Raw genomic sequence first — 27,834 nt, 5'->3', positions numbered from 1 at the left:
ATGAAAACTGGTGCTTTAAAGACAAAAAATGGGTTTATTTGATTTGTTTTTATATACAGTGTACATGTAGTTTCATCTTTGTTTTTGTGTGTGAGCAAACGTTAATAAAGACCTAGAACTGACATTTGAAACCCAATAAGCTATTATCTCATATATGAAGATACATCAGACCAAGTTTAATGAATTCCAATTCCTCTCGTCCATCTTTTTCTTTCTAGATATCTATTTCCTATTCAAAGCTGTGAAGTTTCTTTTTCTTTATCCGAGCAATAACATAAAAATAAGAAAGGGCAGAATATAATAGTACATGTATATATATATATAGTTATGCTATGCAGTATAACTGTTATGGTCATGTACATGTCATATATTTACTCAGAGGGAAATTAGGAATTCCCCTGTATAGAAGATAAGATATGTTGATAAATATAAAAGAAAGGGAAAATACTCACATTCTTTTTTTTAAACTTGGCTTGATAAAATTATAAGGTTGACAATTCTCATTAAATGTGGGAGCCAGAATTTAGAGTCGTATCTTTTTGCATCTGTTTGTATATTTCGCTCATACGATATTAACCTCAACTCATGTGCTAGATATGCATCTTGCAAGTGCTAGTAATCTTCATTTAAGGTCAGTAAATGTACTTTGTATTTTCTGCACATTGTTTATTCACTTAACTTTCATTTCAAATGAAATCTGTATTTTTGTACTTAAAAATGACTGCCTTAAAAAAAAAAAATGTTAGCTTTTGATATGGTATTAAGACAGGTTTAAAGAATCAGTTTAGCAATTGTTTGAAAATGTGACAGGGAATTTGATCTGTTAAGATACATGAATCTCTTTATAATTTATCTTTTGAATATGATGATATCTATGATTAGGGGGTCAATATTAGCTTAAAAACCTCAAATTTTCAATCATATAATTATCACTCATGCATCTGTGAAAATGTTTAATTCATGTGCAATAAAATGAGGACTAATAAAACAAAATTGGTTATTCATGAATGCTTTATTCCAGTCAGAATATGGAAACAGATACAATGTATAAAATACAAACAGGTTTCACGATTCAGGATTCTTTATTTGCAAGAATTGCAGTGAAGCAAATATGCATGAATAACAACATGACAAGAACCAGCAATAAAACAGTAAGTTTGATCACTTAATTCAACAAGTTATTCACATGTCAAACTTTAATGCATTATGTATTGATGTATAGCAAAAGTTTGAACTAGTGATGTAGTTCAATCTGGTTTACATGTACACAAATTATTACAAAAAATTGGCACATGTATTTAAGAAAAAATAGGTTGAAGAATAAATGGCTATATGCCATGCACATAACAATGGTGGAAATTTCCCAGGATTTCCTGTTTACCAAGTCTCGTGCTTGCAAAAACAATAGAACACCAAATAAATAAAGACATTAATGTAGTCTGACAGTCAACTGATAAAAGATGCCAAAGTCTGAAGTCTCTTCCTATTGTAGAATTAAAGCAATTTAAAGGTCGAGTTAAAGGTTGAATTCTGGAAAGAGGTGAAAAATAATTTGTGAGCGTTATCATGCAAGTGTAGAAGAACATTAGGGCAAAAATGTTAGCTGAAAACGAGGCCCTTCAAATGCCTTCATATTCCAAATATGACTCAAAACAGCTTACAAATGAGCCCCAATAATTTTTGCCACATTACTAAGACTGGACCAAATTCATTATCATATTGAATTTTTGATGATTCCAGGACCTTGCTGTACACATCGATACATACATGATAAACCTTTTCTGACCAATTCCACACCGTTTCTTTCACAATGGGATAGCATGACTAGAACACAACTTTATCTTTAATAAAGCACATATTAGACAGTTTCGATTTTCAAGGCTACTTGTTTAACCTGACCATATTTTTCATAGAGTGTCGAGAGCAGCCACATGCCACAGTACATGGTCTATGTAGTGCAGTCAATTGTGTAGTCTTCATTGCTATACTGTTCAGACACTATTATGCATTAGCCATAGTATACAAATAATGAATGGTTTAATGAGTTCAATAGTGCGAATATTTTCATGAGTTGAAAGATTAACATTATATTCAACGAGGCGTCAGCCGAGTTGAAGAATAACGTTAATCTTTCAACGAATGAAAATATTTGCACTATTGAACAAATGAAAAAATTCATTATTTGTTTTATACAACATCAAAGAAGATCTAATAGAACGTTAATCAACAAATTATGCTTTACTCCTTATATTTATTTAAGTTGGAGTCGAGCCTTCTCGATTACATACATTCAGATTGCCTTCGCGTCAGATACATACAGGGATACGCGCACGGCAGAGAGGTACGCAGTCTGCATATAACCAAAAATGCACGCCCGTGCAATATAACATCTATTGAATATCATGTGACCAACAATCCTCCAATCAAAAGACAAGGATCCATGTAGGTGTTGTATAACTTACAATAATATGCTATTCAATTTAGTCTCTGTTAGCGAAGTAACAGCTCTCTGAAAACTTTGAAAATTGGAAGTTTACTCCCAAAATACTCCCAATGCAGAATATACAGTTTTAATTTGCTTTTGTGCTATACTGAAGGGAAAATATAGGTTATTTCTACATGCTTGTATTATACATTTATTCCGTTAGTTACTGATATAAAGTTGTACTTTCATTGGATAAGGTCTTTAAGACTTGACTATTCTCAATATAAATGTATTGGTACTTCAACATGACAATAAAATGATGTGGAAATAGCCAAGCACTACCAATAATAGTCTACTTTAGAGTTTTAGACCGAATTTATTTATAGTATGTACATGTACATGTAGCTTCACCAGAGCTGACCACCTGTTAACAATAGACCATACAATGCCAATATAGAAGTTGCTATGTCAGACATGCATTACCAGGAAAAGAAAGGTAATATGGAGGTATTGTATGAAAGAATGCAATTCTTTTGTGGGCATGTGCTGAGCTGGGGGGAGGTTACATACTTGTACCACTGTCTCTTGTTAGCTCACTAATGATTGACAGATGATGTCACAAGATGAATGAGATCTTGAACATTTTTTTTAGGGTGGAGCTTAGCAGGACTGGTCTGAGAAAATTATTTTTTAAAATATTAAAAAAATCTATGAAATATATCTAGATGTTTGAATAACGGCCCTGCACATCAACAGGAATCAACTTATATTTGGATGTCACCCGACCTTTAAGCATGGTTGCAACAGAAAAATGAACATACCTGTACATGTACTGTACATAGCAGATTGAACAAACATCACTTCCCACATGTCACATATACAAAAACATAAGCATAAACATAAAGAAATAAGCTCTCACATACAAAAGCAGAGTCTTTTCCATTTTATGTAAAGAATGATGATGATTAGGATCAATAATTTTTGCAAATTAAATAAATATAACAGTCTCTTTTCTGTCAGTGCTGTAGTTTTAGAAGACCCTGTCAAAGTTTTGATCTGGTGCAGCCGTTGAGGGTCTGTTTGGTGGATTCGCATGGTGGGGATTACGATGGTTAGCGGCAGCGGCATTTGACGGATGCTGCTGTCGCCTCCGCGGGGTAAGGTACTCAAACATGGATTGGGTATGCGTGGAGAGCATCCTCTCCAAGCTACACGGCATCGGATCCGACCAGAAGAAGTCGTGATCCAAGGCGATAGCCGCGTCCATCCTCCGTTTGGGATCAATATTCAGGAGTTTGTCGATGAGATCCAAGGCCTGTTGGTCCTTGACGTAGCTCCGCAGGCGATCTTTGACCTTTCGCTTGTGACCCTTTGGGAGTTCCAGGGTGTTGGAGAGTTCAAGCTTCTCGAGTCCCGGCCAAACGGCAGACGTTATCGAACCGCACAGGTGACTGATGAGCGTCAGCTGATGTTGCTCTGTGTTGCCTTGCATGATGGGACTTCTCGTCCACATCTCCGCCATGATGCAGCCTGCCCCCCAGAGGTCAATCGCGGGTCCGTAGTTACGCTCACCCAGCAACAGTTCGGGTGGGCGGTACCACAGCGTCACGACCCGGTTTGTGTAGCGGTTCGGCGCATCGCCCTTGGGTAGACTGAACGCTCGGGCGAGACCAAAGTCGGCCAGCTTGAGCACGCCGGCCTTTGTGATGAGAATATTAGCCGCTTTCATGTCCCTGTGTAGCACCTTGTTGCTGTGTATGTAGTACAGCCCGTTCAGGAGCTGCTTGATGACCGACTTTATTTCTCCCAGAGAGAACTTGACGTTGGTGTTGCTCAGTAGCCCGGCCAGGTCATGCTCACAGAATTCAAACACTAGATAAATGCTGCCTTTGTACCGGTTATATGCAGTAGCTGGAACGAAAAATGTCAAGAAAAAACACCAACTCTAAGTAAATCTATTGAAAAATAATCCCCAAGAACTAATCAATCGTACAGATTTTTCAAAATTATTTCTTTGGGATTTCAAAAGATATGGCCTAGTTCTAGGACAATCAAGGAAAAAAAACCGAAGACAATTACCCTCCTGATCATTGAAGGGGCAGTCCATCTTTTTTTTTTTTTTTTGGGGGGGGGGGGTAATTGTCAAGGGGGTAATTGTCCCTATACGATATGGCCCTATTAAACCCTTAAGTGACTGAATTATTTTGGAGCAACATCATGGCATAACCTCCGACAGCTAGCATACAGATAGAACATGTAATGTTTGTACATGTATCTACATCTCAAAGAATTGTAGAATTATTGTTTTATTGTGTCCACCAACCGTAAATTGAAATATTTTTCAGCCAAATTTTTGTTGTGATTTTTGTTACCGTAACTTAAAAAAGAAATTGTCTTTCATACACAAAAAAGTCACAAAGAGTACATCATGTATATAAGTCACACATTTCATTGATAAGTAGGAGGGCCTTGACCGTATAAAAGCAAGATTATTATGGAGACTCCACAGCCCCCTCTCTCCCTGTCAACAACAAAATCTTCTGAAGATTAGCATACAGATAAAGCATGCAGTATGAAATATAAAATGTACATCTTACAGGGGAGGTTCACCCTGATATTCATTTGGTTTTGACAAAAGCAGAAAAATTAGTGAAACAAGTCACTGAATCTGATTAAAAATAAGAATGTTGTGAATTTTTTAATGTGTGCTCAATCAAACACAAGTTCTGTTTTTATTAAAACCAACTTGATATCAGAGTTTTGGAATTATTTGCTGTTCAATTATATATATCCATACAATCATTTGTGGCAATTCTTTGCCGCATACACTTCAATTTTGGAAATGTCAGGGGTTTTTTGTGAAAAAAAAAACAGAATAATTCTTGGTAATGGTTGGCAGCTCTGTGAGAGGGATGATACTTGAATGCATGGGGGATTATCATGGGCCAGATAGCTATGAAAGTCATACACACCTTTGGTTCTGCATATCTCGTAGAGCGGAACCACGTTTTCATGACGAAGAAGCTGGAGAATTCTTATCTCTCTCAGAGCTGTGATTGGAAACTAAAGAAGAAGAGAGGGATGAAAATTAAAAATTCAAAGAAGAATGATAAAAGATCAACTTAATTAAAGATAAACTCCAGGGGGGTGTTTCACAAAGATTCTAAGTTGAACTTATCTCTAAGTTGGACTTAAAAATTATGGAAAGCCGTTAGCATCTTTGAAAATATTTTGTAAAAGTTATTTTAAAAAGGCATGAAATGTTGATTCAAATCATTCATATTTTCTATCATCAAGGAGATTTCATGTTCTTGATGTGGAATTATAAAAAAGTCTAAAATACTTGAATTTCTGCTTTTGAATATATTTCATTTTAAGGCTCCAATGGCTGTCCATAATTTTTAAGTCCAACTTAGTGTTAAGTTCTACTTAGGATCTTTGTGAAACACCCCCAGTTCTGGTAAAAAAAAGAAAATTAATTCTTTCTCCAGAAATTTCCTTTTTCTATTCATTCAATTATTCACTCTTATTCATGTTTTATATTCTTTTGCCATGGTTAGAAATAGAGGGGTCACAACACCAATATCCCAATGACAGAAAAATCATAGATAATTTTTTTTAAATGAATGATTTCAGATCCATTTCATATCACTGTAATTAAACTCACCACCCATATAACTTTGCTACCTGTTAGTTTTCTGTTGGACTTTTGAACAGTAGTTTTCAGAAGTTTCCATAGAAATGTCCACCCAGAAAACAAGTTGATTTCAATAAAAGGAGTAATGGAAGGGGATGGGGGGGGGGGGGGAGGGTTGAGAAAGGTGAGAATAAGAGAGAGCAGTCAAAGTTTGAGGAAAATCTGATGAGCGAATCTTTGAGCTTGAGATTGCTTAAATTCTACAAGGTACTTAAATGATTAGTCTTGCGATAAGTTCATTAGTCCATAACACATGGCGAGCTGGTCAAGAAAAAAAATCATAATCTAATGAAACTTTAACACTTCCTACATGTACATGTATCTTTCCTTTTTTTCTTCTTTCTTCAGATTTTCTTCAACTTTGGACCTATTTTTTTCATTTTTCATTTATCAAAGCAAACTTGATACCAGCACAGAATTTCTCTTTAAACGTAGCAACTTTAAAAATATTTATAAGATGTTACTTAGTACTTACCCCTTCTTTCTCATTCTCCATTAGCACCTTCTTTAAGGCCACAATGTTCTTGTTCTTTTTGTGCTTTGCCTTGAACACCTCCCTGGGAGAAAAAAAAAAAAAATGTATAGTTAGATTATATTCTTAAATAGGTAATGCACATGTGGACACAATTCCTGTAAGTTCTTCTTTATAAAAACCTGTTGTTAGATACAATCTACACTCATTCTGATAATCAACTCAGCCAATGAAAATAAGCCACATTGCATTGCCCACCTACATGTATATCGCGCACACAAGACTTTTTTCATGTTCGCGACATTTTTTGTTGTTGGTAGAGTTGCAATTTTTGCCTTGGAGATTTGAGCGATAGCTTGCTAGCTGCTAGCGCAGTGACCAAGAAATGCACTCCATGAATACTAAGTGGCCAGGCCGGAATTGACAATAGATTTCCCATAATTGACAGTAGGGGCGTTGGTCCGAGAATGAGGAACGTCCGCATGAACGAGGATATCCTTGTATATGCAGACAAAATGCGCCCTAAAATATAAGGATCGCCTGCATTTTCGCAGACCTGTTTTTTGTCGGCGCTCTGCGATTTTCGTGTTCCCGCTGGTGATGCGAAAAACATATTCCGCATTATAAAATCCAGTTCACCGTCTACTTTTATGGGTTATCCCTCTTCTCGAGGATTCATCACTCATAATGTGAAAGTCTCTGTACAAAGTCAATGTATTATGTTATTATTATGTTATAAGAAAATCATTGGGGAATCCGTTTTATTCGCATCGCCAACGCCCCGATCGGAAATTAGAATCTTCAGCGAAAATGCGGATATTCCTTATTTTTGCGGACACATCTGTCCATGTTTACGAAGATGATCCTCGTTTTTTGCAGACGATCCTTATTCTCGAAAAGGTGCCCCTACTGAATTGAATAAGCATTGATAAGATTAAGATTAAAGATTGGCGAATTGAATTGATTTCTATAAATTCTATTTTCCTGCTAGTTTTGTGTCATCAATTGAATAGTGTTTGAGAATTTTGAGAATCAATAGACCATAATTTTGTTTTAGTACACATGCGCGCACAAAGTGCTGTTATTGCTAGATCTATACAACTTGTGCCGAAGCCAAGGTCTCCCTGCCTAACCCCGCGCCGCTCCCAGCCCGGAGCCTTCGACCTTCCCCGATCAAAGGAAAATGAAAAGCGATGATGGCGCGTTACTTACCCAAATGTACCCTGACCTATCTTCGCCAGTTTGTCATATTTAGACACTTCTTCACAATATTTGAATTCCGGGGATTCTCTTTGATACGGAGCCATTGCCATCTTGTAGCCTTGGTTAGCCGACGATTGGACAGGCGGCCCCGAAGTTCCCGAAAACGATGCTCCCTTACTTTCAGCCATTTTTTTTCTTCTCCAAGTAACGTAAACCTTACGTGAAAATAAACGAATGGGAACTGCTATTGATTTCAAGCTTTCCATTTAATTAATAAAAGTTAACATTTCTAAAAAGAGTTTCAAAATTCTAGAAAATGTTTTTTCGAATTCAGAATTAGTATTAAGGTCAATTTTTTTATCACAATTTATCAACAAATTATGATAAAAGAACAGAAATACGAAATATAATTTTCAATAAAACCATAAAGTCTTGGATTTTGCCGAACCCGGAAACCCACCAATCAGCGTTGTTGTCTTGGACACACCTCCAAAGCTCGTCTTCTTACCGGTGTTTTTCTGCTCTGCTCAGAGGAAAGGGACCTGAAAATTGTGCAAATATATCATTTTCTGAAGCAAATTTTTATAAGGTAAATGTGAATTTGAGTTTATGCATTCTTGTTGATTATCTGAACTTATATAACGTTTTGAATGTATTCTCTTTTTTCTCATTTTGATTATGAAAATGTTGGTAGACCTAAATTTCTAGATAGGCCTAGACTATACTCTAGTATAGACTCTAGTACTTGTCATGCATGTTGGGCATTGGTAGTCTCATGATGATGATGATGAGCTGAGTATGACGGAGTGTGACTGACAGTATCAAGACATATGATCTAAGTGGTGACATCCAGGAAATTTAAGGGAAGGGGAGGGGAGGGGGGAGGGGAGGGGGTGGGATACCATTCTCGCTATCACCAATAGTTACGTTCCCATATCCCATTTCAGATGAACTCTGAGTTTTGCCATTCTTTGATATGACGCGGCCAAGTCGCATATTTTGCGCCTCTGCGCAGTGCGTGTGCCGGCGTTGATTGCGAGTGTGTGTGAGCATCGTTTCCCCCAACACTGCAACAGTAAGCATAGTGATTTATCAAGAACAACATGACTTCAAAATGGATCATTTATTATATATATATATATATATATATATATCTCTATCTCTCGCCTTGTCTCTCTTTCTCTCTCCCTCTCTCCCTTTGTCTCTTTCTCTCCCTCTCTGTCTGTCTCTATATCACACTTTTCCTGGATCTCCTGTGCTGTCTGCACTATTATCCTCCCTACCTCTCTTCTATATTTCCCTCCAGCCCTATGATGATTGTGGAATAGAATGTTAAGCGAATTTTATGAATTGTATTAATTTGTATATATATATGTGTACACTGATTTATTTAAAATTCAATCACTGCGTGATATGTCTCAATACGTTTTATGTTTGTATAAATATTTATGTTTTTACAATGTACAAAGTTCTGCAATTCAACCATCTGGCTGCAAATGAATTTTTAATAAAACCATTACCATTACCATCATTACCATCATTATAAAAAAATGTATTAAATATTGTTAAACATGCAAATTAAAAATATCCGGATGTGTGATGGGCAAGAGCAAGTAGAAGCATACAAATATTGTCTGTTGGCAAGCTGTGCAAAACTCATCTAAAATATATACTAAGAGACAGGTCCACAATTAAGGGTTTGTTGGCTCGTTGGGCGACCAAAGGACATAATAGTTTTTTATGGGATACTCTAAACAGAGCTGCCAACTATTACGGATTTTCCGTGATTGGTAAGGAAATTAACGATCATTACGGAATGTTGTCTAAACTTACGGATTACAAAAAAAAAACACCCCCAAAACCACCCCAAAAACATTCTAATTTTTGTTGTGGGGGGGGGGGGGGGGGGCATAAATATGATTTATCGTAGCGAGTGCTGTGCAGTATGGCGGCCATCCAACACTCACTGAGAAAGACGGAAAAGTATCAAGTATTCTCTTAATAGAAGCCAATTTTTCATGGAAAACTGATTTGTTGTGATGACCTGAAAATCAATATTGAGCAACTTTGTGTGAGTAAAATCACAACAAATTTCAGATAACCATGTGTCTGCGCAGTGTTGGCATGCCATTTTTTTAGTTTCATGTAGCCGCATAGGAAATTACTGGTTTTCTGTTCCGGAGGTTGGCAGCTCTTGGTCATTTTTCTTGAAGTTTTGAGGAATGCCTTCCATTTTTTCAATCTGGTCGTCAAAATGATTTGAACAATCTTTCTCTTGTTTTTCATTGCTGCCATCACAAAAATTTGGGAACCTAGAAATAGCTAGCTTAAATAGCCTTTAGGACATGTATGTACCGAGGCATATGCATAATATGTGTCAAGCTTGTGCGTACCACTGTACACTGGAAGTATGTAAGTCCCGGGATTCCAGGGAATGGCTCGAAAATTACATCCAACTTGATCCAAGAGGCTATTTGGGGGCGTATTGGTGATAGCGAGAATGAATGGAATGTTTTAATTATGCTGCTACCATAGACACTCTCTATTAAACATCAAGTGCTCTTAAAGCCCCACTATACTACTTGTAGCTACTTGCTCCCTCTATCTATACAAAACAATGCCTAATCAGTGCCTGTTGGTCCCTCATGATCCTCTTTTTCTTATGTTAATTGAGAGCTGAGTTGATGAGATAGCCACCTGTCAGTGACCTCGCTGGGTGATCTAATCCTTTCTGTCCACACTTGTGCAGACAGGCTTTAAAGACCATTTGTACTAGTGAATTTAATTTAATTTAATAATTGTACTTTATTATACAAAGATGAAATATAAAGATATTACTGTTTTCTTTTTCCAGGATCTTGATTTGTTATGCCTAGGCTAACCTCCCTGAAGTCTCTGTATCGCCTGAGCAGTCGATCCTCATCCTTCCTACCAGCGGCCAATGTGATCCCATCTTCCTCCTTCCAGTGGGGTCAACGACATACCAGATCAGTGGTAAGTGAGGTCAAATGTTGCATTCACACTCACATTTTGTTTTGGGTCAGCTCTGGGTCCAACCCAAGTATGAACTGGCTTGAACTCAGGGGGATGTTCACACCCACGATAAGAATATTTCAATTGATGCAGAAAAATGAGAGAAACAGACGGGTCTGTACCAACAAAAAGTTTGACAAAACTCTAATGAACAATGAGAAAGTTATTTAGTTTTTGAATGATTGATTATCCCAACACAAACTGATTGAATCATTAGTTAAAAATCGAAATGAACCAAATGTTTCAGCCATCCTCTTATTATTTAGGGTTTCTGACACTGCCAGTTTAGGTTGAGTGAAATGGATCATGCATTTAATACTTAATTCAGATGTCATGGAAGTTACCATTATGAAAACTTTGCCATCAATGATGAGGGCAAGGTCAAAGAACATTAAAGCTTCTTGAATTTGCTAACTTGACTTGAAAACAATACATTTGTATCAAACCTTGAATTGAAGGGCGTAATTAACATTATGTTAAAGTACAGTCCTGGTTCCAAACAGACAAGTTTCAGGCAACAAAATGTATAGGCCCCACAGTTGTTGATTTTTCGACAGACCTTCTATTTGGTATGTACTCCCAAATGCACTGTACTGGTACCCCAACTATTTTCATTCATGTAAAGGTGTTTTGTTTTATAAGAAAAATGTAGTACAGGAATAATTGTATTTCAATAGTCAGAATGCAAGTTCTATACATTAATTGTTGCTACATGTAGGTAGGAAAAACATTATAGCCTGCCCTACCTAACAACACATGATGTACATGTATGGAATTTGCATTCTTACTTTTGTAATACAATTATTTGTAACAGGTGAATGAAATAATATGTAACGAGGCACTTCACAAAGATGTACATGCATTAAATTTAGTTACATTAAAAAAATAGCTTATTCTTGGTCAGCAATTCCATTCATCAATCTATATAGCACAGTAGGTTGTAGATATAATATGCAGAGCTACCAAGTGTCATGCATCATGCATTATGCATGACAGTCACGCATCGAGGGTCTCGTACATATAATAGGGACTTTTAGATTTGCGTGGAATGATACGTAAGACGTCCATTCAAGGCAGTGCATTAAAAGGACGTCAACCGTAGCAATCCACATTGTCTTCGTGCGAATCTAAAAGTCCCTACTGAAGGCCATCATGCACAGTTCATGCATATCAATGGACTTTGTTACTCAGTTTGTAACAAGTACATTAGTACGGTAGTAGTACCGGTAGATGTATCAAAATACAAATTTACATATAAATGTAGTTCATGGATCAGTAATTTCCTTGCATAATTTCAGTCAATTGAAGAACTATAACAGCTCCTAGATAGTATGCCTACCACAGACCCTAGTCAATCACTTTGATTGTCTTGAGTAAAAAATTCTAGCAGATACTGTTGTTACAATGGCTCTCTAACGAATATAGCCCACCCCCCCCCCCCTCCCCCTCCACAAAAAAAAGATGCTGTATATTGCCCTTTAGGTGCCAGAACCTAGGTTGGTCGGTCAGATTTTTTGTTTTTAAACTCCCCCCCCCCCCCTCAAAATACAGCGACTACCACTATGAACATGACAGACAAAGAAAGCGGACAAAATATACAGTTCCTCAGGTAGACAAAGGAACATCCCTTCACTGCTATTATGTAAAATGGTGAATGTGCATGTGACACCTGTTCTACACATTTTTACATAATAGCAGTGAAGGGATGCTCCTTTGTCTACCTGAGGAACTGTATATTTTGTCCGCTTTCTTTGTCTGTCATATTCATAGTGTACGGTAGCTGTTGCCCAAAAAACTCAAAACCGGAAACTCGCCCAAATTTCGCTGGTTTCTAGGTGTTGAAGTGCATGGTATAACACACGCACACGAGGCCAGGTTCTACTTGTTTACGCTAGCAGGATTGTGGGCAACTTTAAAAAAAGCTATTGACCGGTATTAGACCAAATGATAGGTAGACAAAATGATTATGAGATCATACGGATATCATAGTAGACGGGCTGGGTGTAAATAGACCATTTGGAAATGGACTAATTGGGTAGTAAACAAACTGGTTGTATAGACCAAACGACAATTCACCATAGTTAATACCAGTTACCACTACAAGGTATTAATGTTTTTTTAATTTGATCAGGGTCTGCACAACCAGACTACATGTAGCTCAGACCCAGACATTCACTGACCTCGTAGCTAGATTATTGTATTTGTACACAAAGAAACACACCCCTTTAAACAGGATCACATGGTATATAATGCACTAGCTGCCCTGCACAAATCTAGTTAGCTGCATGCCCTTCGATCACTACAAAGAGGTTATTCGTTCATACATTTGCAGGGTTTGAGTAAAAAACAGGTATGTTTATAGTTTTTATTTAGGTGTTGGATCGGAATTCGCAGGTTGTTGAAGGTATTAAAATACCTTGTACCCTGCATTGTAGTTTTTTACTTTCACTGTTTCAGTTTTACCTTTACCTTTACTGCAAATAGTGGAAGAATGCTGAGGCAGCAATCTTTTCAAAAAAATTTAGTCATCCATTATGATTGTTATTATGATCCATATACCGGTACATTAAAAGAGAAAATATTGGGTGAAAGAAGTTTAGCAGTAAAATCTTGTATATTTCTCCATTATCCTAATGTGATTTTTATGAAATGAATATTTACAATTAACTGAATTGAAATTAAATTTCAAAGATGTGTTGCCAGACAGTCAGTATGTACTAGCTAGTGTCTGGATCCGCTAAAGAAAGAAAGAAAGAAAAAAACTTGTGAAGTAGGGTTGACGTATGCATGGTGTACATTTGATTGTATTACACATTTGTCAGCAGTCTTCGATCACATTTCACAAACTCAAACTCAAAGGTCATTCATGTATTTGAGGCAATGGCAAGCACTGGTACACTACGTGGAGTGAAGAGTTGCAGTATTGTACTGCAATGGATAGCCACAGACAAGACCTTATGCTCTTGTTGTACACGTAGGCCTATAATCATATAAAACCCAAAATGCACAGGTGTTGTGGATGTCATTTGAACCATCTGTGCAATCAGAAATTCAGAATCACAATTTTGATTGTCATTTTACGATTTTCCATTTCCCTAGTATTTGTTTCCCTGCATTAGTGCATTATCAAATTACTTACAATATCCTTATCTTGTTCTTTTATTTTCTAATTATATTTTCGGTGAAGCTTCCCTTCTTTAGACTATACATTACATGTAGAGTCATATGCTTTTTGTATTTCTTCTTTTCTCTTTCTCTTTCTCTTTCCCATTTCTCTTTTTTCCTCCAAAATGTTTTGTTTCTTTGTTTCTTTGTTTCTCTGTTTTTTTGTTTCTTCTTTTTTTCTTTCTTTCTTCTTTTTTTCTTTCTTTCTTTCTCATTCTTGTTTTGGTTCTTTTCTCTCACTCATTTTGTTGCGTGTCTTCCATTTTTCCCAGTACTCTTTCTATCTCCTGTTTTTCATCAACTTGTCACACATTCATTTGTTTGTTGTTTAATCAATTAATTTACTTATAAATTCATTCATTTATTCATTCATTCATTTATTAATAAGTATTATAATTTTTTCTTTTTCAAGGAAACCATGGCTAGCAGTAAGCTCAAAGCAGCTGAACACCTGAAGGGGTTGGAAGGGAGTGTATGGTAAGTCCCATCGCTTTTCAATCACATCTATTACTTCCATAGCTTTGACATTTTACAAAATCATTTTTGTACATCTAGCTGCAGATGGTGTACACACTAGTGCTATTAAAGCGGGACTGCATAACTTGTAGCTACTTGCGCCCTCTAGACCATGCCTAAGATGTACCCGTTGATCCCCCATGATCCCCTTTTTCTTATATTAATTGAGAGCTGATTTGATGAGTTATCCACCTGTCAGTGACCATGCAGGGAGGTCTAATCCCTCCTGGCCAAACTAGTGCAGACAGGCTTTAAATAGTATATTGACCGTGCAAGCTCTTCAATTTTTTATATATAAAACCTTTAAGTATAGCAGTAAAAATGATTTGAATATATATATTGGTTCATTAGAAAATATTACTTTCTAATATATTATTGTCAGCAAAGCTAAACTTAAGACCAATTTTTCTACAAATGTAGATGAACTTTTAAGACATTTGTATAGGAAGTTATGCAATACATAAGGTCACAGTATAAAAGAGCGTCAGTATTTCTTGACTGAATGAATAATTTTCTTCATTACTGAATGCTTGTCATCACTTTGATTGATGGAATCTGCAGTGTATATGCATTTCTTGTATGATTAGATGAGCTGGTACCTGAGGTTGTATGAATATAATTGTGGTTTTAATTCTCTATTCGATACATGCAGGGTTGAATTTGTAAAGCTCACAACAGAGGAGAAAGCTATCAATCTTGGTCAGGTAAGAATAACAAATAATAAAATCATTTAAACTTTAAAAAAATAGATAAATTGTAAGTTAGTGCATGTACTCCTTCATCTAAAAGCAGTTAGGAAGTGCTTCTATTATTCTACAAGCTTGGCAAGGCTGTAATCTTTGCATTTTCATTCTTTACATGTTATATTTAAATGGATGGTCTTTTAAAATTTGTTCATAATAGTCCCACATGTAAGTTGTAAAAGTAGCTAGAAGTCTAGCATTTGCTTTTATGAAGGTTTTTGCTTTCATATTCGAATAAATTCAAAGATTTTTCTCCCAGCAAGAAGGATCGAGCAGCAATGTTAATTGGTAAATCTTAAAATTAATAAAGCACAACACTGCTATGTCATGTTTAAATTTGTTTATATTTAATATAATTCTCTGCATTGAATCTAGGAAGTGAGAAGAGAGAAGCTACAAGCTTATTGTAGAATTGTGTTCTTTATTTATAAATTGTATCTACCAAATTATGTAGTGCAACAGAAATGTGTACACGTATAGGTCTATATTTACTGAATGCATTACACAATAGGTCAGAATGGTTTTAAACTTATAACCTGAGTGAGTTTTGCTTGTTCCATTCGTGCATTTTGTGTACAATTTGTTATATACATTTTACATCAAAAGATAATGTGAAAATGTGACGAACTATCACTTCTGTTCACTTAGTCTTTTAATGACATCATTTTATGTACATATTTTTACAGGGTTTTCCAGACTTCAAATCTCTTAGTGAGTTTTGTTTATAAAACCTATTCACGGTATGCATTTTGTGTACTACTTTTTATCTACAATATACATCTGTCAGTAATGTGATAACACAATCAAACCTGCTATAGTGACCACCTGTCTACAAAGACCACCTGTCTACAAAGACCACCTGTCTACAAAGACCACATTTTTTGTTTCCTTTGAAACTGCTTTCTCATTGAAACATATACTAAATGAACCTTTCTACAAAGACCACCTGTCTACAAAGACCACCTGTCTACAAAGACCACCTGTCTACAAAGACCACCTGTCTACAAAGACCACCTGTCTACAAAGACCACATTTTTTGTTTCCATTGAAAGTGGTTTCTCATTGAAACATGTACTAAAGGAACCTGTTTACAAAGACCACTTTATGTGTTTCCCTTGGGCAGTCGCTTTATACAGGTTTGTCTGTACCACATAAACTAGCATTTAAATTCACTGAATGTTTAATATTACCGGAGTGTTGGCTCAGTCAGTAGAGCGTCCGCCTCACAACCGGGAGGTCGTGGGTTCGAACCCCGGCCGCGTCATACCAAAAGACGTTAAAAGATGGGAGTTGTTGCTACCTTGCTTGGCGTTCAACAGTAAGGGATAGAGCAACGTCGATCTGGCGCTGCTCAGTGGCTGCCGGGCTCACGATCAATTGGGCAAAAAGAATTTCCGTTTCGGTTTAATGAAATTTGGAGTGGACTATTAGGCTATTATTATTATTATTATTATTATTATTTCTTGTGGTTTACAGGGTTTTCCAGACTTTGCTCCTCCCAACTCCGTCACGCAGGCCTTGACTGAGATCCTTGCACCTGGTTCCAATCCTCTTATGAACCAGTACACAAGGTCATATGTGAGTAAAAGCTTGTTCACATTGAAATACTTCTCATGCTTCAAAAATAATTGTGTATTTAACATATATAACAACATATTTAGTTAGTTTGTGTTCTTTTTTGTATAATCCTATTTGTAAAACTTGAAAGTACTAAATGTCTATAATATAATATTCAATGCCAATAGTATTTCTCACTGCTGAATTGTGTATTTTAATGTTAAAACATAATGGCAGAGCTTTCCAGTCATCACGACAGTATAACGTTAAAGGGGGTGCAGCATGACGAGACTATGTGACTTTCCTGTGGCCTGACTTGGGGCCAATTGGGTATAAGACTATGGATGACACGACCGCAGTATTCATGTGCGTGCAACATACACGAAACCGAAGCTTGAGGAGAACTTTGGTCTATTTCGCGAACGCTAGCTCGCTGACCATTAATCAAGTCAATTCATTTACATGCACTTTCTACAAAAGAAGTCTTAGATGGCGTTAACCAGTATTTACCATGCTACACCCCCTTTAACATAATAAAATGAATGTAGATAACTGCTTCTCGAAAAGAAGCAATTGATCTTATCATCTTTTGATGCAGGGTCATGCTAGGTTGGTGAATGCCATCGCAGCTATGTACAGTAAGTTCATTGGGCGTGAAGTAGATCCCATGACCGGAGTACTGGTATCGGTGGGTGCATACGGGTCGCTCTACTATGCAATCAACAGCCACGTCAACCCTGGTGATGAGGTGAGTTAAGATGAGGAGGATGAGGGAGGAGAGGAGAAGGGGGGATGAAGGAGGATGATGATGATGATGATGATGATGATGAAAAAGAAGATGGTGGTGGTGGTGGTGGTGGTGATGATGATGATGGAGGAGGAGGAGGAGGAGGAGGAGGAGGAGGAGGAGGAGGAGGAGGAGGAGGAGGAGGAGGAGGAGGAGGAGGAGGAGGAGGAGGAGGAGGAGGAGGAGGAGGAGGAGGAGGAGGAGGAGGAGGAGGAGGAGGAGGAGGAGGAGGAGGAGGAGGAGGAGGAGGAGGAGGAGGAGGAGGAGGAGGAGGAGGAGGAGGAGGAGGAGGAGGAGGAGGAGGAGGAGGAGGAGGAGGAGGAGGAGGAGGAGGAGGAGGAGGAGGAGGAGGAGGAGGAGGAGGAGGAGGAGGAGGAGGAGGAGGAGGAGGAGGTGGTTATGATGATGATGGTTTACTAGTGCACAAAACTATCATTCTTTGTAATGTTACATTAAAGTAACCATGCTCTAATACTACAAAATTTAAACTCCTACAAATTACTAATTATTCTTTCAAACCTTTGATTGATTCAACATCCAGGTGATCATCATTGAACCGTTCTTTGACTGCTATGAACCAATGGTCAGGATGGCCAGAGGTGTCCCAAGGTTTATCCCTCTCAGGCCGGTAAGTTATCTTTACCATTGAACAGATTGCTCAGTAGCAACTTTGGCATGCAGGATCGTTTTGCTGATTTCATGGGTGGTTTTAATTTGTAAAAAATGTCATGCTTCAGAGTAAATAAATCATAAAATAGTATATGGCAATTCATAACAGTTCCTAGTAGTGACTCTTCTGTTCTGTATTGTTTAACCCATTCAACACATGAATCTTGGCATAATTAATTGATCAATTATTTTCCTGCAAATTGACGGTTGTATTGCCCTTTAAAAGCGATTTATATATCAAGCACTGGAAGGAGATCAACTTCCCGCTTCGTGTAACGGGATAGATGGCCGGTGACTTCTTGATGGTCACTAGAATTACCACTATGAATGTACATGAATATGTGTTGTGTTCATCTTTTGAATATGCAGAAAACATAATGCATTAGATATCACAATTTTGTACTGAACATTCTGTTTATTTATTTATTGTTTTATACCTACAGAAAAATGAGGGCGTAACATCAACCAGAGATTTCTATCTCGACAAAGAGGAGCTTAAGGGCCTCTTCAACAAGAAGACGAAAGCGATCATCGTCAACAATCCCAATAACCCACTTGGAAAGGTAGGATGTAATACAATGTTGCCAATTTAAAACCAGGCAGGCTTAATAAAATCCAAGTTGATCCAATATTGTACCCCCACAATCTATTCGTTTCCTCAGAAGCATTTTTTGTTGTTCTAGTGTTCTAGTGGATGCGGCACCAGTCTGTCGATCACACGGTTTGTAGCTCGAGTCCTGCCTCAATCTGCACCAATGTCCTTTGGCAAGACATTAATATTCATTTGCCATACTCAACCCAGGTGATGAAAATGGGTACGTGGCAGGAATTAATTCCTTGAAATGCTGGAGCGCCTTAGGGCAGCTGGACTAAAGGCAGGTTAATAAGAGAACGTTGTAGGTACCTTGAGCATCCCCTGGGTGATACATTGTACATGTGCAATATTAACCAGTTGACTACTGAATTATCTTATTCCCATAGGCTTAACACAGGGAGCACCAGGTTCCAGTAAGCAAAGGGTTAATGTACCGTTAGCTATTCTAAGGCTGTTAGATTTGAATCATTTGATCCAAAATCTGTAAGCTATGACACTTCACTATGTTTTATCTACTCATGCACAGATAACTACTTTGAACTACTTAATGTTTTGCAGAATAGAAACAAAACTATGTTTAGCCCTAGCTAGCTGCCTTAATGAAAAATAAATGAGAAAGTAATTTTATCTATTTATGCATTTTTCACAATGGCTATACAGTATCTCACATTTTCCAAGATTGTCATGAAGACTGCTCGCTCTTTTTCCTTCTTCTCGAGATGCCGACTAATTAGGCACGAGGAATAGACATGGTTATGGTGGCCCACGATTTGCCATGTCCCTTCTGGGCCACCATACATGTACATAGTGGCTTTTAATGGCCTACATACAGGACCAGAATGCCGATATCAAGCTTTTCTGTTTATTTTTGTACTTGTTGGGAGGGGCCCGGTTTCAATTTATAAACCAGCCGGTAGTTCTAAAAATGAAAGCGGGGTCTCACTTTATACAGATTTTTAAAGAGTGTCTTCTTATCATTGCATACCGGTATATGTGTAGATCTTCAGTGAAGAAGAGCTTACAGTAATCGCTGACCTGTGCAAGGAACACGATGTCATGTGCATCAGCGATGAAGTCTATGAACATCTCGTCTACTCAGGCAACAAGTTCACAAGAATGGGTGAGTACATGCAAGTACACTGTACATAGGAACATGTGTGCTCATGCAGAGCCAGAAAGGCCTTATCCCATATTGCATGTTAGGAGCCAGAAGGGTGTAAACTCGTATAATTTTTTTCCACCGCGTCAACGCCCTTCTGTCTTCACATAGACAATATACTCTCTCTAAGTACAGAATTTATTTTTAGGGTTAAATTGATCTTCTTCTTTTGGAGATTCGAGGAGTCCAAAGAAAGTAAACGTGTAAATTCAACTGGTTAGGAGCTTTGGATAGCATTAGGACGACAGACCAGGCATCAATTTTGTATTGAAAAAGAGGGATAGTAGAAGAAGGTTGTTATGAATTTCGGATGGCAGGCATGGATGGATGAAAGGGTTACGGAGTAGCAGGGGTAAATTGCTGTAGGTCATCATCATCATACAAGTTTAAACAGATGGGATAATCAACGAGGCATTCCTTGACTTTGCTGATAAAATCCTGTTGGACCCCGCAGGGAAGGTAACAGTTTCTTACCGTGAGACGTTTTTCAGCATCTTTCAGCATCTCTCAGTTTGGTGTCGATTCCAAGAATCCTTGGAGAGGGACACTTGATCTCTCTGGATTCCGCTATCGATGATTTCCTAATGAATAAGGCGACCCCGCCTTTCCCTCTTTTGGTACGGAGATTGATTGGACCATCCAGTTTCTCTGCAGGTTTGTGGAAGACGATGTGTTGATCACTCACACGTTTTAATATATGACAGCCTTGCTCATGCAGCCAATTTTCTTGGATGGCCAAGATATCTAATTTGAAGAGTTGTTCCCATGTGTATGCAATAATGGTGTTGAACCCCCTGACATTGAATAAACCAAGGGAGATGGATTTGAGGATGAATAAGTTCTGTGTCAGAGATTTTGGCTGCACAGGGGAGATGGAATTGACCGTTTTGGTAATTGCTCGGTGTTATGACTGAGAGTTGGTGCGGCCGAGTGCTCAGTGTGCTCAATGGTGATTTTTGGATTTAGATGCTCGGTACTAGGGTTTGGTTTAGTAGTTTCATGCTGGATTAGGTGCACTCTATCACCTGTTCGCGAAGCATTCTGATTTCTGATGAGATCACTGGGTCTTGACCTCGTGCAATAGATGTAGGGTGGCTGTGAGGAAGTACTGGGCCCTTTTCAGAATTCAATTCAATTCAATTCATTTTTTTTCATTTCCATTTTCAATAAAAACAATACAAAGGTATGTACAATTATAAGCATTTGCAATATATAAGAAAATGAAAATAGGGAACTAAAAAATAAAGGCCAAATGGCCTTGTGGAGGCATGGAGAAGTGTTGTGTGTGAGAGAGAAGAGGCCTGACCATGCCGAAAACCCTGAGGTTGTGGAACATGAGAGTATGCAGTGGGCGGGGCATTATCAATAAGGGGAGTATTTGAAGTCCATGAGGAACAATTCTAAGGTCCATTGCGTACAGAAGTATTGTCCCTCAAATTGGCAACAATAATATTTTTCTTTTATTGATGTATAATGATGAATAATGATGTACAATGGTTTTATTTTATTTTTACTTGTTGGGCATGCTTTCCTATGTTTGAATTTCTTTTAAAAGATTTTTATTGTTTCTCTTTTGATATAACAGCATCCTTGCCCGGTATGTGGGACCGTACTATCACAGTGTGCAGTGCAGGAAAAATATTCAGTGCTACAGGCTGGAAGGTATACATTTTTAACATTTTAAATGCAGAGATTTTTTTTTATTTTTTGAATCTGTCTACTGTGCCTGTATCCTTAGAAAGTTTTCCCCTTCCTTTTACTTTTCCTCTGCCTCCTCCTCTCGTCTTCTCTCCTATCCTCTCACCCTTCTCTTCTCTCCTTTCACCCTTCTCTTTCTCTTCACTCTCCCCTTCTCTCCTCTCCTCTTTTCTTTTCTCCCCCTCTCATCTCCTCTTTTCTTTTCTCCCCTCCCACTCTCTCTTTCTCAGCCCCTTCTCCCCCATCTGTCTCTATCCCATCTTCTTTCAGAGTATTAAAAGTGAATTGTTGTCAACTAGCAACAAATTAATTCCAATTTCCCAATGAAGCAATTTTTCTTTTTTTAAGTTGAAATGCATTGTATATAGATTTTTATAGATATATTCAGTAGACTATCAAAGCATTTAAAGATATACAACCTCAGGAAATTTTAATTTTATAGATTCTATCAAATTAGAAACGTGTCTTCCTTTTTTCCAGCTTGGATGGAGCATTGGACCCCAGCATCTGATCAAGAACAGCCAGACCCTTCATCAGAACTGTGTCTATAATTGCCCAACACTGATCCAGGTATGTGGCACTATACAAATATACATGTTCCTCAAATCACTGAAAATTTGATTAATGTGATTTTGATCAATTGAGTCTTTGAGAATAGCAACTTGTGACAAAACTCTGAAGATTGCTTAAACATGTTTTTTGAAATTGAATAATAGCCTTATCTACTTGCAAAGTTGAATTAAAGTGACTCAGTAACATAGTCTCAGATTTTGAAACAAAATCCTGGATTTAGCTCATGCTGCAATGATAATTATAAACCTTTAGGCCAGTCAGGAACCCCATGACATTTACAAGCTGATCATCTGTCTGATTATTAAGATATTTTTGATTGGAAATCGAAATTTCATTTTTCTTTTTCCTAACGGTTTTTATAACACTACAGTCTATTGGGAAAAATGAGTACCGGTATGGTAAAACCGGTCACTTAAACATTTTTTACTTTTTTGAGGCACTTCATGATCATTTTGAAGCGCAACTTTTGTCTCGCCTGCGTAGCAAAAAGCGAGACATAGGCGCCGCTTTTCTGGTGACGGTGACGGCGACGGCGGCGTCAAAATAAGTATAAGTTCTTAGTCAATGAAACTTTGACTATAGGGTAATCAAGTATCCCCTATCATGTGAGTAGAATTTCAGACCACAAAGTCAAGGTCAAAGGTCATTTCAGGTCAACAGACTTGGACTATGTTGTAGCATCATCATCGAAAAGTTAACCTAAGGTTAAGTTTTTGAATTTTTGATATAATTTTGAAAGTATAAGTTCTTAGTCAATGAAACTTGGACTAAAGGGTTATCAAGTCTCCCCAATCATGTGAGTAGAATTTCAGGTCACTAAGTTAAGGTCAAAGGTCATTTAAGGTCAACAAACTGTTGTGGCATCAACATCAAGATTTTCAAAATGCTTCTTCTTCGTTATTTTTCAACCGATTTTGATTCTGATTGTTTCATATGATAGGGCTAGGAGGGGGATTTAAAATTTCTACACAGAATCGTAAAAAATCATTATCTATGCTAATTTATGCAAATTTATTCGAAATCACAAAAAAGGCTTCTTCTCCTTCATTTCTCGACCGATTTTGATTTGGTTTGCTTTATATCGTAGAGCTAACTGTGGTACACTAAACTTCTACACAGAATTTTGAAATTGTTCTCCATGAATTAATTATGGTAATTTATGCAAATTTATTCCAAAATTATAAAACAAAAATTGCTTCTTTTCCCTCATTTCTTGACCAATTTTGATTTGGTTTGCCTTATCTGGTAGAGCTAAATTTGGAACACTAAACTTCTACACAGAAGATTTTGCTCATTGATTATTTATGGTACTTTATGCAAATGAATGAAATTATGTCCCTTCCAGGGCATCAAATTTTTATTTTTTGACCAGTTCAAACGTGTACCACATAAAATTTACGATATTTGTTGTTGCAAGATGCGGATGAACGCTACGTCATTGACGTTCTGGTTTATCATATTGAATCGCGTTATGCAGGCAAGACCGCCGAGAGCGTGTCCCTTGTTTTTGTTTAGGGCTTCAATATTACACCATATCACAGACACTGGTAACACGTAGGGCCGTGCATCTCAGATTTAACATTGTTAAATGATGCCTTTAAGGCTGAAAATATAGTTTTCTTCATCTTTTATTTGAACCGTTTGCAGGAAGCCGTAGCTCGGGGCCTGGAGCTGGAGTTCTCCCGTCTGGGCCAGCCAGAGTGCTACTTCCTGGAGCTTCCGAGAGAGCTGGAGGAGAAGAGAAACAAGATGGAGAAGGTCCTGAAAGAGAGCAGCTTCATCCCCATCATCCCTGAGGGTGGTTACTTCATGATGGCCAAGTATGGTCATCTAGGTGAGTTTACTTTTTAACATGTTTCTGAAAGGTTTCTAGGCATTGAATGTTTTGAATGTCACTTGGCAGCTTGTTCCGGAGGACTGGTGCAGCATACACAAATGTACAATCCCCATAATGGGTTGTTCTGGTTTTGGGGACTTCTAGGATGGTAGAGGCAGAAGAACGAAGCGAGTAGTGGGATTGCTTTATGGTGAGGAGATCTTTCAGGTACTCAGGTGCAGTCTTGTGGACTGCCTTAAAGACAAGCGTTAGGATTTGTATTCAATCCGTTTTTGAAGTGGGAGCCAGTGGTAATGTCTTAGCATTGGAGTGATGAGTTCACTCTTCTTCACTCCTCTGCCAGAACTCTCGCAGCGTTGTATAGAACTCTCTGCAGTCTAGAGATTGAAGAATTTGATAGACCAACCATAGCTGCATTATAAAAGTCATGATGTAACTTGGACAAGTTACGTTACATCATGTCGAGGTGTCTGTGTTTGCTGAAGTCCTTTGAGTGCTCAGCCTTCCATATGCGACAGGAACCTGTTCATATTCTGTTATTGCTGTTGTCTATACTTTTCATGTCTCGCAAACTTTCATAGCTACATGTATACATAGAAAAGAGAATGTTGGCAATTTGAAGATGAACAACTGATCAATTTGTATTTTGTTAGTTTATATAATACACCTAACCCTTTTTTAAATGTCATTGCAGGTGTGGATGTGAGTGCATACGGCGATGGGCCACAGGACTACAAGATGGTTCGCTACCTCACAAAAACACAGGTGAGAATCGTCAAGTGTTGTAGTCTTTTTGTTTCAAATTCATGTTATTAATTACAGCTAAATTTGCCTCTTGTTATGCAACATGAAGTTCAAATAATCAAACTTGTATAATTTTGACTTCTCATATGTCAATTTGGACTCATCAAAATTTGTATATTGTATCTCCTAAAAGATATACCAGATCATAAGTAGAAAGAGACAAAATGTCTGCATACATTTTATCCATTTTTCTTGCATGATGTCAGGAATTAAATCCCTATATCGGCAAAAAATTGATAGGGTCTGATTCATTATTTTCGATCAAAATTGGCAATTTTCTCAACCTTTTGACAAAATCCATACACAAAGATATCGTTCAACAATAAGTAGCAATAACAGAAAAACATCATTGTTGCCAATTTGAAGAACAACACGTGATCAATTGAGCCCTTTGAATAAACCCTGTCCTAATTAGTATTTTTAATGAGTGATTTTGATTTCATCTCCTCGCACAGGGTGTAGCCACTATACCGTGCAGTGCATTCTACAGTGCAGAGCATAAGAGCCTGGGAGAGCCATACATCCGTTTCTGCTTCATCAAGGTAAGAAGTAACTATTAAAGGCATCGTTTAACAATGTTAAATCTGAGATGCACGGCCCTACGTGTTATCAGTGTCTGTGATATGGTTGAATATTGAAGCCCTAAAAAATTGCGCTTCAAAATGATCAAGAAGTGCCTCAAAATAGTAAAAAATCTTTGAGTGACCGGTTTTACCATACTCGTTTTCCCCGAATAGATGCTGTTAGGAAAAACGAAAATAATCAGACAGGCGATCAGCTTGTAAAATTCATTGGGTTCCTGATTGACCTAAAGGTTAATATTTATCATTGCAGCATGAGCTAAATCCAGAATTTTGTTTCGGAATCTGAGACAAAGTTACCCAATCCGTTCCGTTTTTTTAGATATCACATAATGTTTAACCTATGTAGGATATGATTTTAGCGTAATACACAGATATAAGCCAAACTTATCTCTGGCTTACAGGTGTAAATGTAGGGTTATGGGGACTGGACATTGAATATTTTATGGGCTTCAATATTACGCCATATCACAGACGCTGATAACACGTAGGTTCATGCATCTCAGATTTGGCATTGTTAAACAATGCCTTTATATACATAGATCATTTCACTGGGCTACCTAGTGACATCAAATTACAGATAACCAGATTGAATTAAATGGAGAGCCTTGAACACAAATGTCTGGCACAGGCAAGGTACACGCAAGCAAGCAAGCATATTAACGTCTTTAATGATTTTTTCCCCCCTCTATTTTTCTGTTTGTTTTCAATTCCTCAGGAGGACTGCACCATCGACAAAGCAGCTGAGAAACTCAAAGCGTTCAGCAAGTCCCTAAAGGCTTAAACAATGGCTGAGCTCCTGTAACTGTAGAAAACAGAATAGAGGATTTTTTTCTTTTTTGCTCAGGTAGACAATGTAATACACGAATATAAGGGCAGGCTTCACGGGCAAGAATCATCGGCTGCGTCAATTCTCTGGATAAAAACATGGATATACAAATATAAATAACACCTGCCATCTTTCAACATTTAAATTTGGTCTTTAAAAAAAAACTTTAAAAAACAAAATGATTGAAAAGAAAATCTGAAAGGAGTCTGGTATTAAAGCCCCACTGCACTACTTGTAGTTACTTGCTCCCTCTATATAGAAAACAATGCCTAAGCGGTGCCCCTTGGTCCCCCATGATCCTCTTTTTCTTATGTTAATTGAGAGCCGAGTTGATGAGATAACCTCCTGTCAGTGACCAGCAGGGTAGTCTAATTCCTCCAGGATAAACTAGTACAGACAGGCTTTAAATTAGATTACATCTGAACATTTGCAACTCTATGAGCAGCCAGAGAACTGACGCGGCTGGAGATTCTCGTCCGTGACACAGGCATACAGGCACACACTATGAATATGACCAACAAAGAAAGCGGACAAAATATACAGTTCCTCAGGTAGACAAAGGAACATCCCTTCACTGCTATTGTGTAAAAATGTGTAGAACAGGTGTCACATGCATATTCACCTGTTCTACACACTTTTACATAATAGCAGTGAAGGGATGTTCCTTTGTCTACCTGAGGAACTGTATATTTTGTCCGCTTTCTTTGTCTGTCATATTCATAGTGACATGTGGTGTCCTGTTGTTAAGCACCATAGGCTTCCAACGTCCTTATACTTTTATTGGGTTATATAAGAACACTTTTTTTAATGAGTCATTGAATTAAACATGGCAAAACAAAATAAGGAATCTCCTGCCTCTTTAATAGCAATCATGGCATTATTAGCTCAGGTAGGGAAGAAATTTGGATATGACTGCCATTGATGGATTTGTAATTTAAATAATGTGTGAGTTTCTAGAAATTGAAAGCTGTAAGGACTTTGTTAGAGTGAATTCATGATTGTATTGGAAAGTTGATGAACCATCATGCTAGTCACGCACTGATATTAAAGACCGATACCTGGGTATTGTTTCACAAAAGGTAGATATGCACTTGGAAGCCATCATATTTTTTTACGCACTTTTTTGGGAGAAACCAAGTCATGCATTCAGTTAGTGTGTGCGAGTGTGTGTGTAACATGAATATATACTCTTACAATGAAGTCTATATCTTACTATATGAAAAAAGTGTTATAATTATGGTATGTTACCAGAATGAATTTCCACTGCAAACTCTAAAAAATATTTGTGAATATCCTACTAAAAAACTTGTACCGGAAGCACAAGATCTAACTTGCTTTCAGGGGACTACAAGTACGTTCGCAATTTTTTTTTTAGAGACAAAAATTATAACAAGTGCTTTCAATGCAGCGTTAATATAAATTCGGTACAATCCAAGTTTCTGTAGACTTCACGTTAAATTATGTTTGAGCAATTGACGTATATCATGCTAC

General features: G+C 37.5%; 2 protein-coding genes across 3 annotated transcripts; one reads left to right on the top strand and one right to left on the bottom strand.

Annotated features, from left to right (window-relative positions):
• Positions 1 to 3,124: 3,124 nt before the first annotated feature.
• LOC115929201 (cyclin-dependent kinase 9-like) lies at positions 3,125 to 8,025 on the bottom strand. Its single transcript, XM_030997703.1, has 4 exons — positions 7,807 to 8,025; positions 6,598 to 6,679; positions 5,398 to 5,488; positions 3,125 to 4,336 (listed from the first exon to the last, which is right to left on the bottom strand). Exons 1-4 carry the CDS (start codon positions 7,983 to 7,985, stop codon positions 3,456 to 3,458), a joined length of 1,233 nt encoding a protein of 410 aa, XP_030853563.1. The 5' UTR covers positions 7,986 to 8,025; the 3' UTR covers positions 3,125 to 3,455.
• Positions 8,026 to 8,261: 236 nt separating this feature from the next.
• LOC115918127 (kynurenine--oxoglutarate transaminase 3-like) lies at positions 8,262 to 26,583 on the top strand. Of its 2 annotated transcripts, XM_030997701.1 has the most exons (15): positions 8,262 to 8,386; positions 10,652 to 10,791; positions 14,408 to 14,472; positions 15,164 to 15,215; positions 16,731 to 16,832; positions 17,410 to 17,559; positions 18,140 to 18,226; positions 18,711 to 18,830; positions 19,862 to 19,982; positions 21,607 to 21,683; positions 22,200 to 22,289; positions 23,940 to 24,126; positions 24,824 to 24,894; positions 25,389 to 25,475; positions 26,233 to 26,583. In XM_030997701.1, exons 2-15 carry the CDS (start codon positions 10,666 to 10,668, stop codon positions 26,296 to 26,298), a joined length of 1,401 nt encoding a protein of 466 aa, XP_030853561.1. In that variant the 5' UTR covers positions 8,262 to 8,386; positions 10,652 to 10,665; the 3' UTR covers positions 26,299 to 26,583. The 2 variants fall into 2 exon arrangements, with proteins under 2 accessions (XP_030853561.1, XP_030853562.1); XM_030997702.1 differs by lacking the exons at positions 8,262 to 8,386; positions 10,652 to 10,791 and adding an exon at positions 13,076 to 13,180.
• Positions 26,584 to 27,834: the final 1,251 nt, after the last annotated feature.

The sequence above is a fragment of the Strongylocentrotus purpuratus genome, unplaced genomic scaffold (genome assembly GCF_000002235.5).
Source record: "Strongylocentrotus purpuratus isolate Spur 01 unplaced genomic scaffold, Spur_5.0 spur5_scaffold_4, whole genome shotgun sequence".
Classification (NCBI taxonomy): Eukaryota; Metazoa; Echinodermata; class Echinoidea; order Camarodonta; family Strongylocentrotidae; genus Strongylocentrotus; species Strongylocentrotus purpuratus.
The sequence above is the reverse complement of the archived record's forward strand: the minus strand, read 5'-3'. Positions and strand labels throughout refer to the sequence as shown.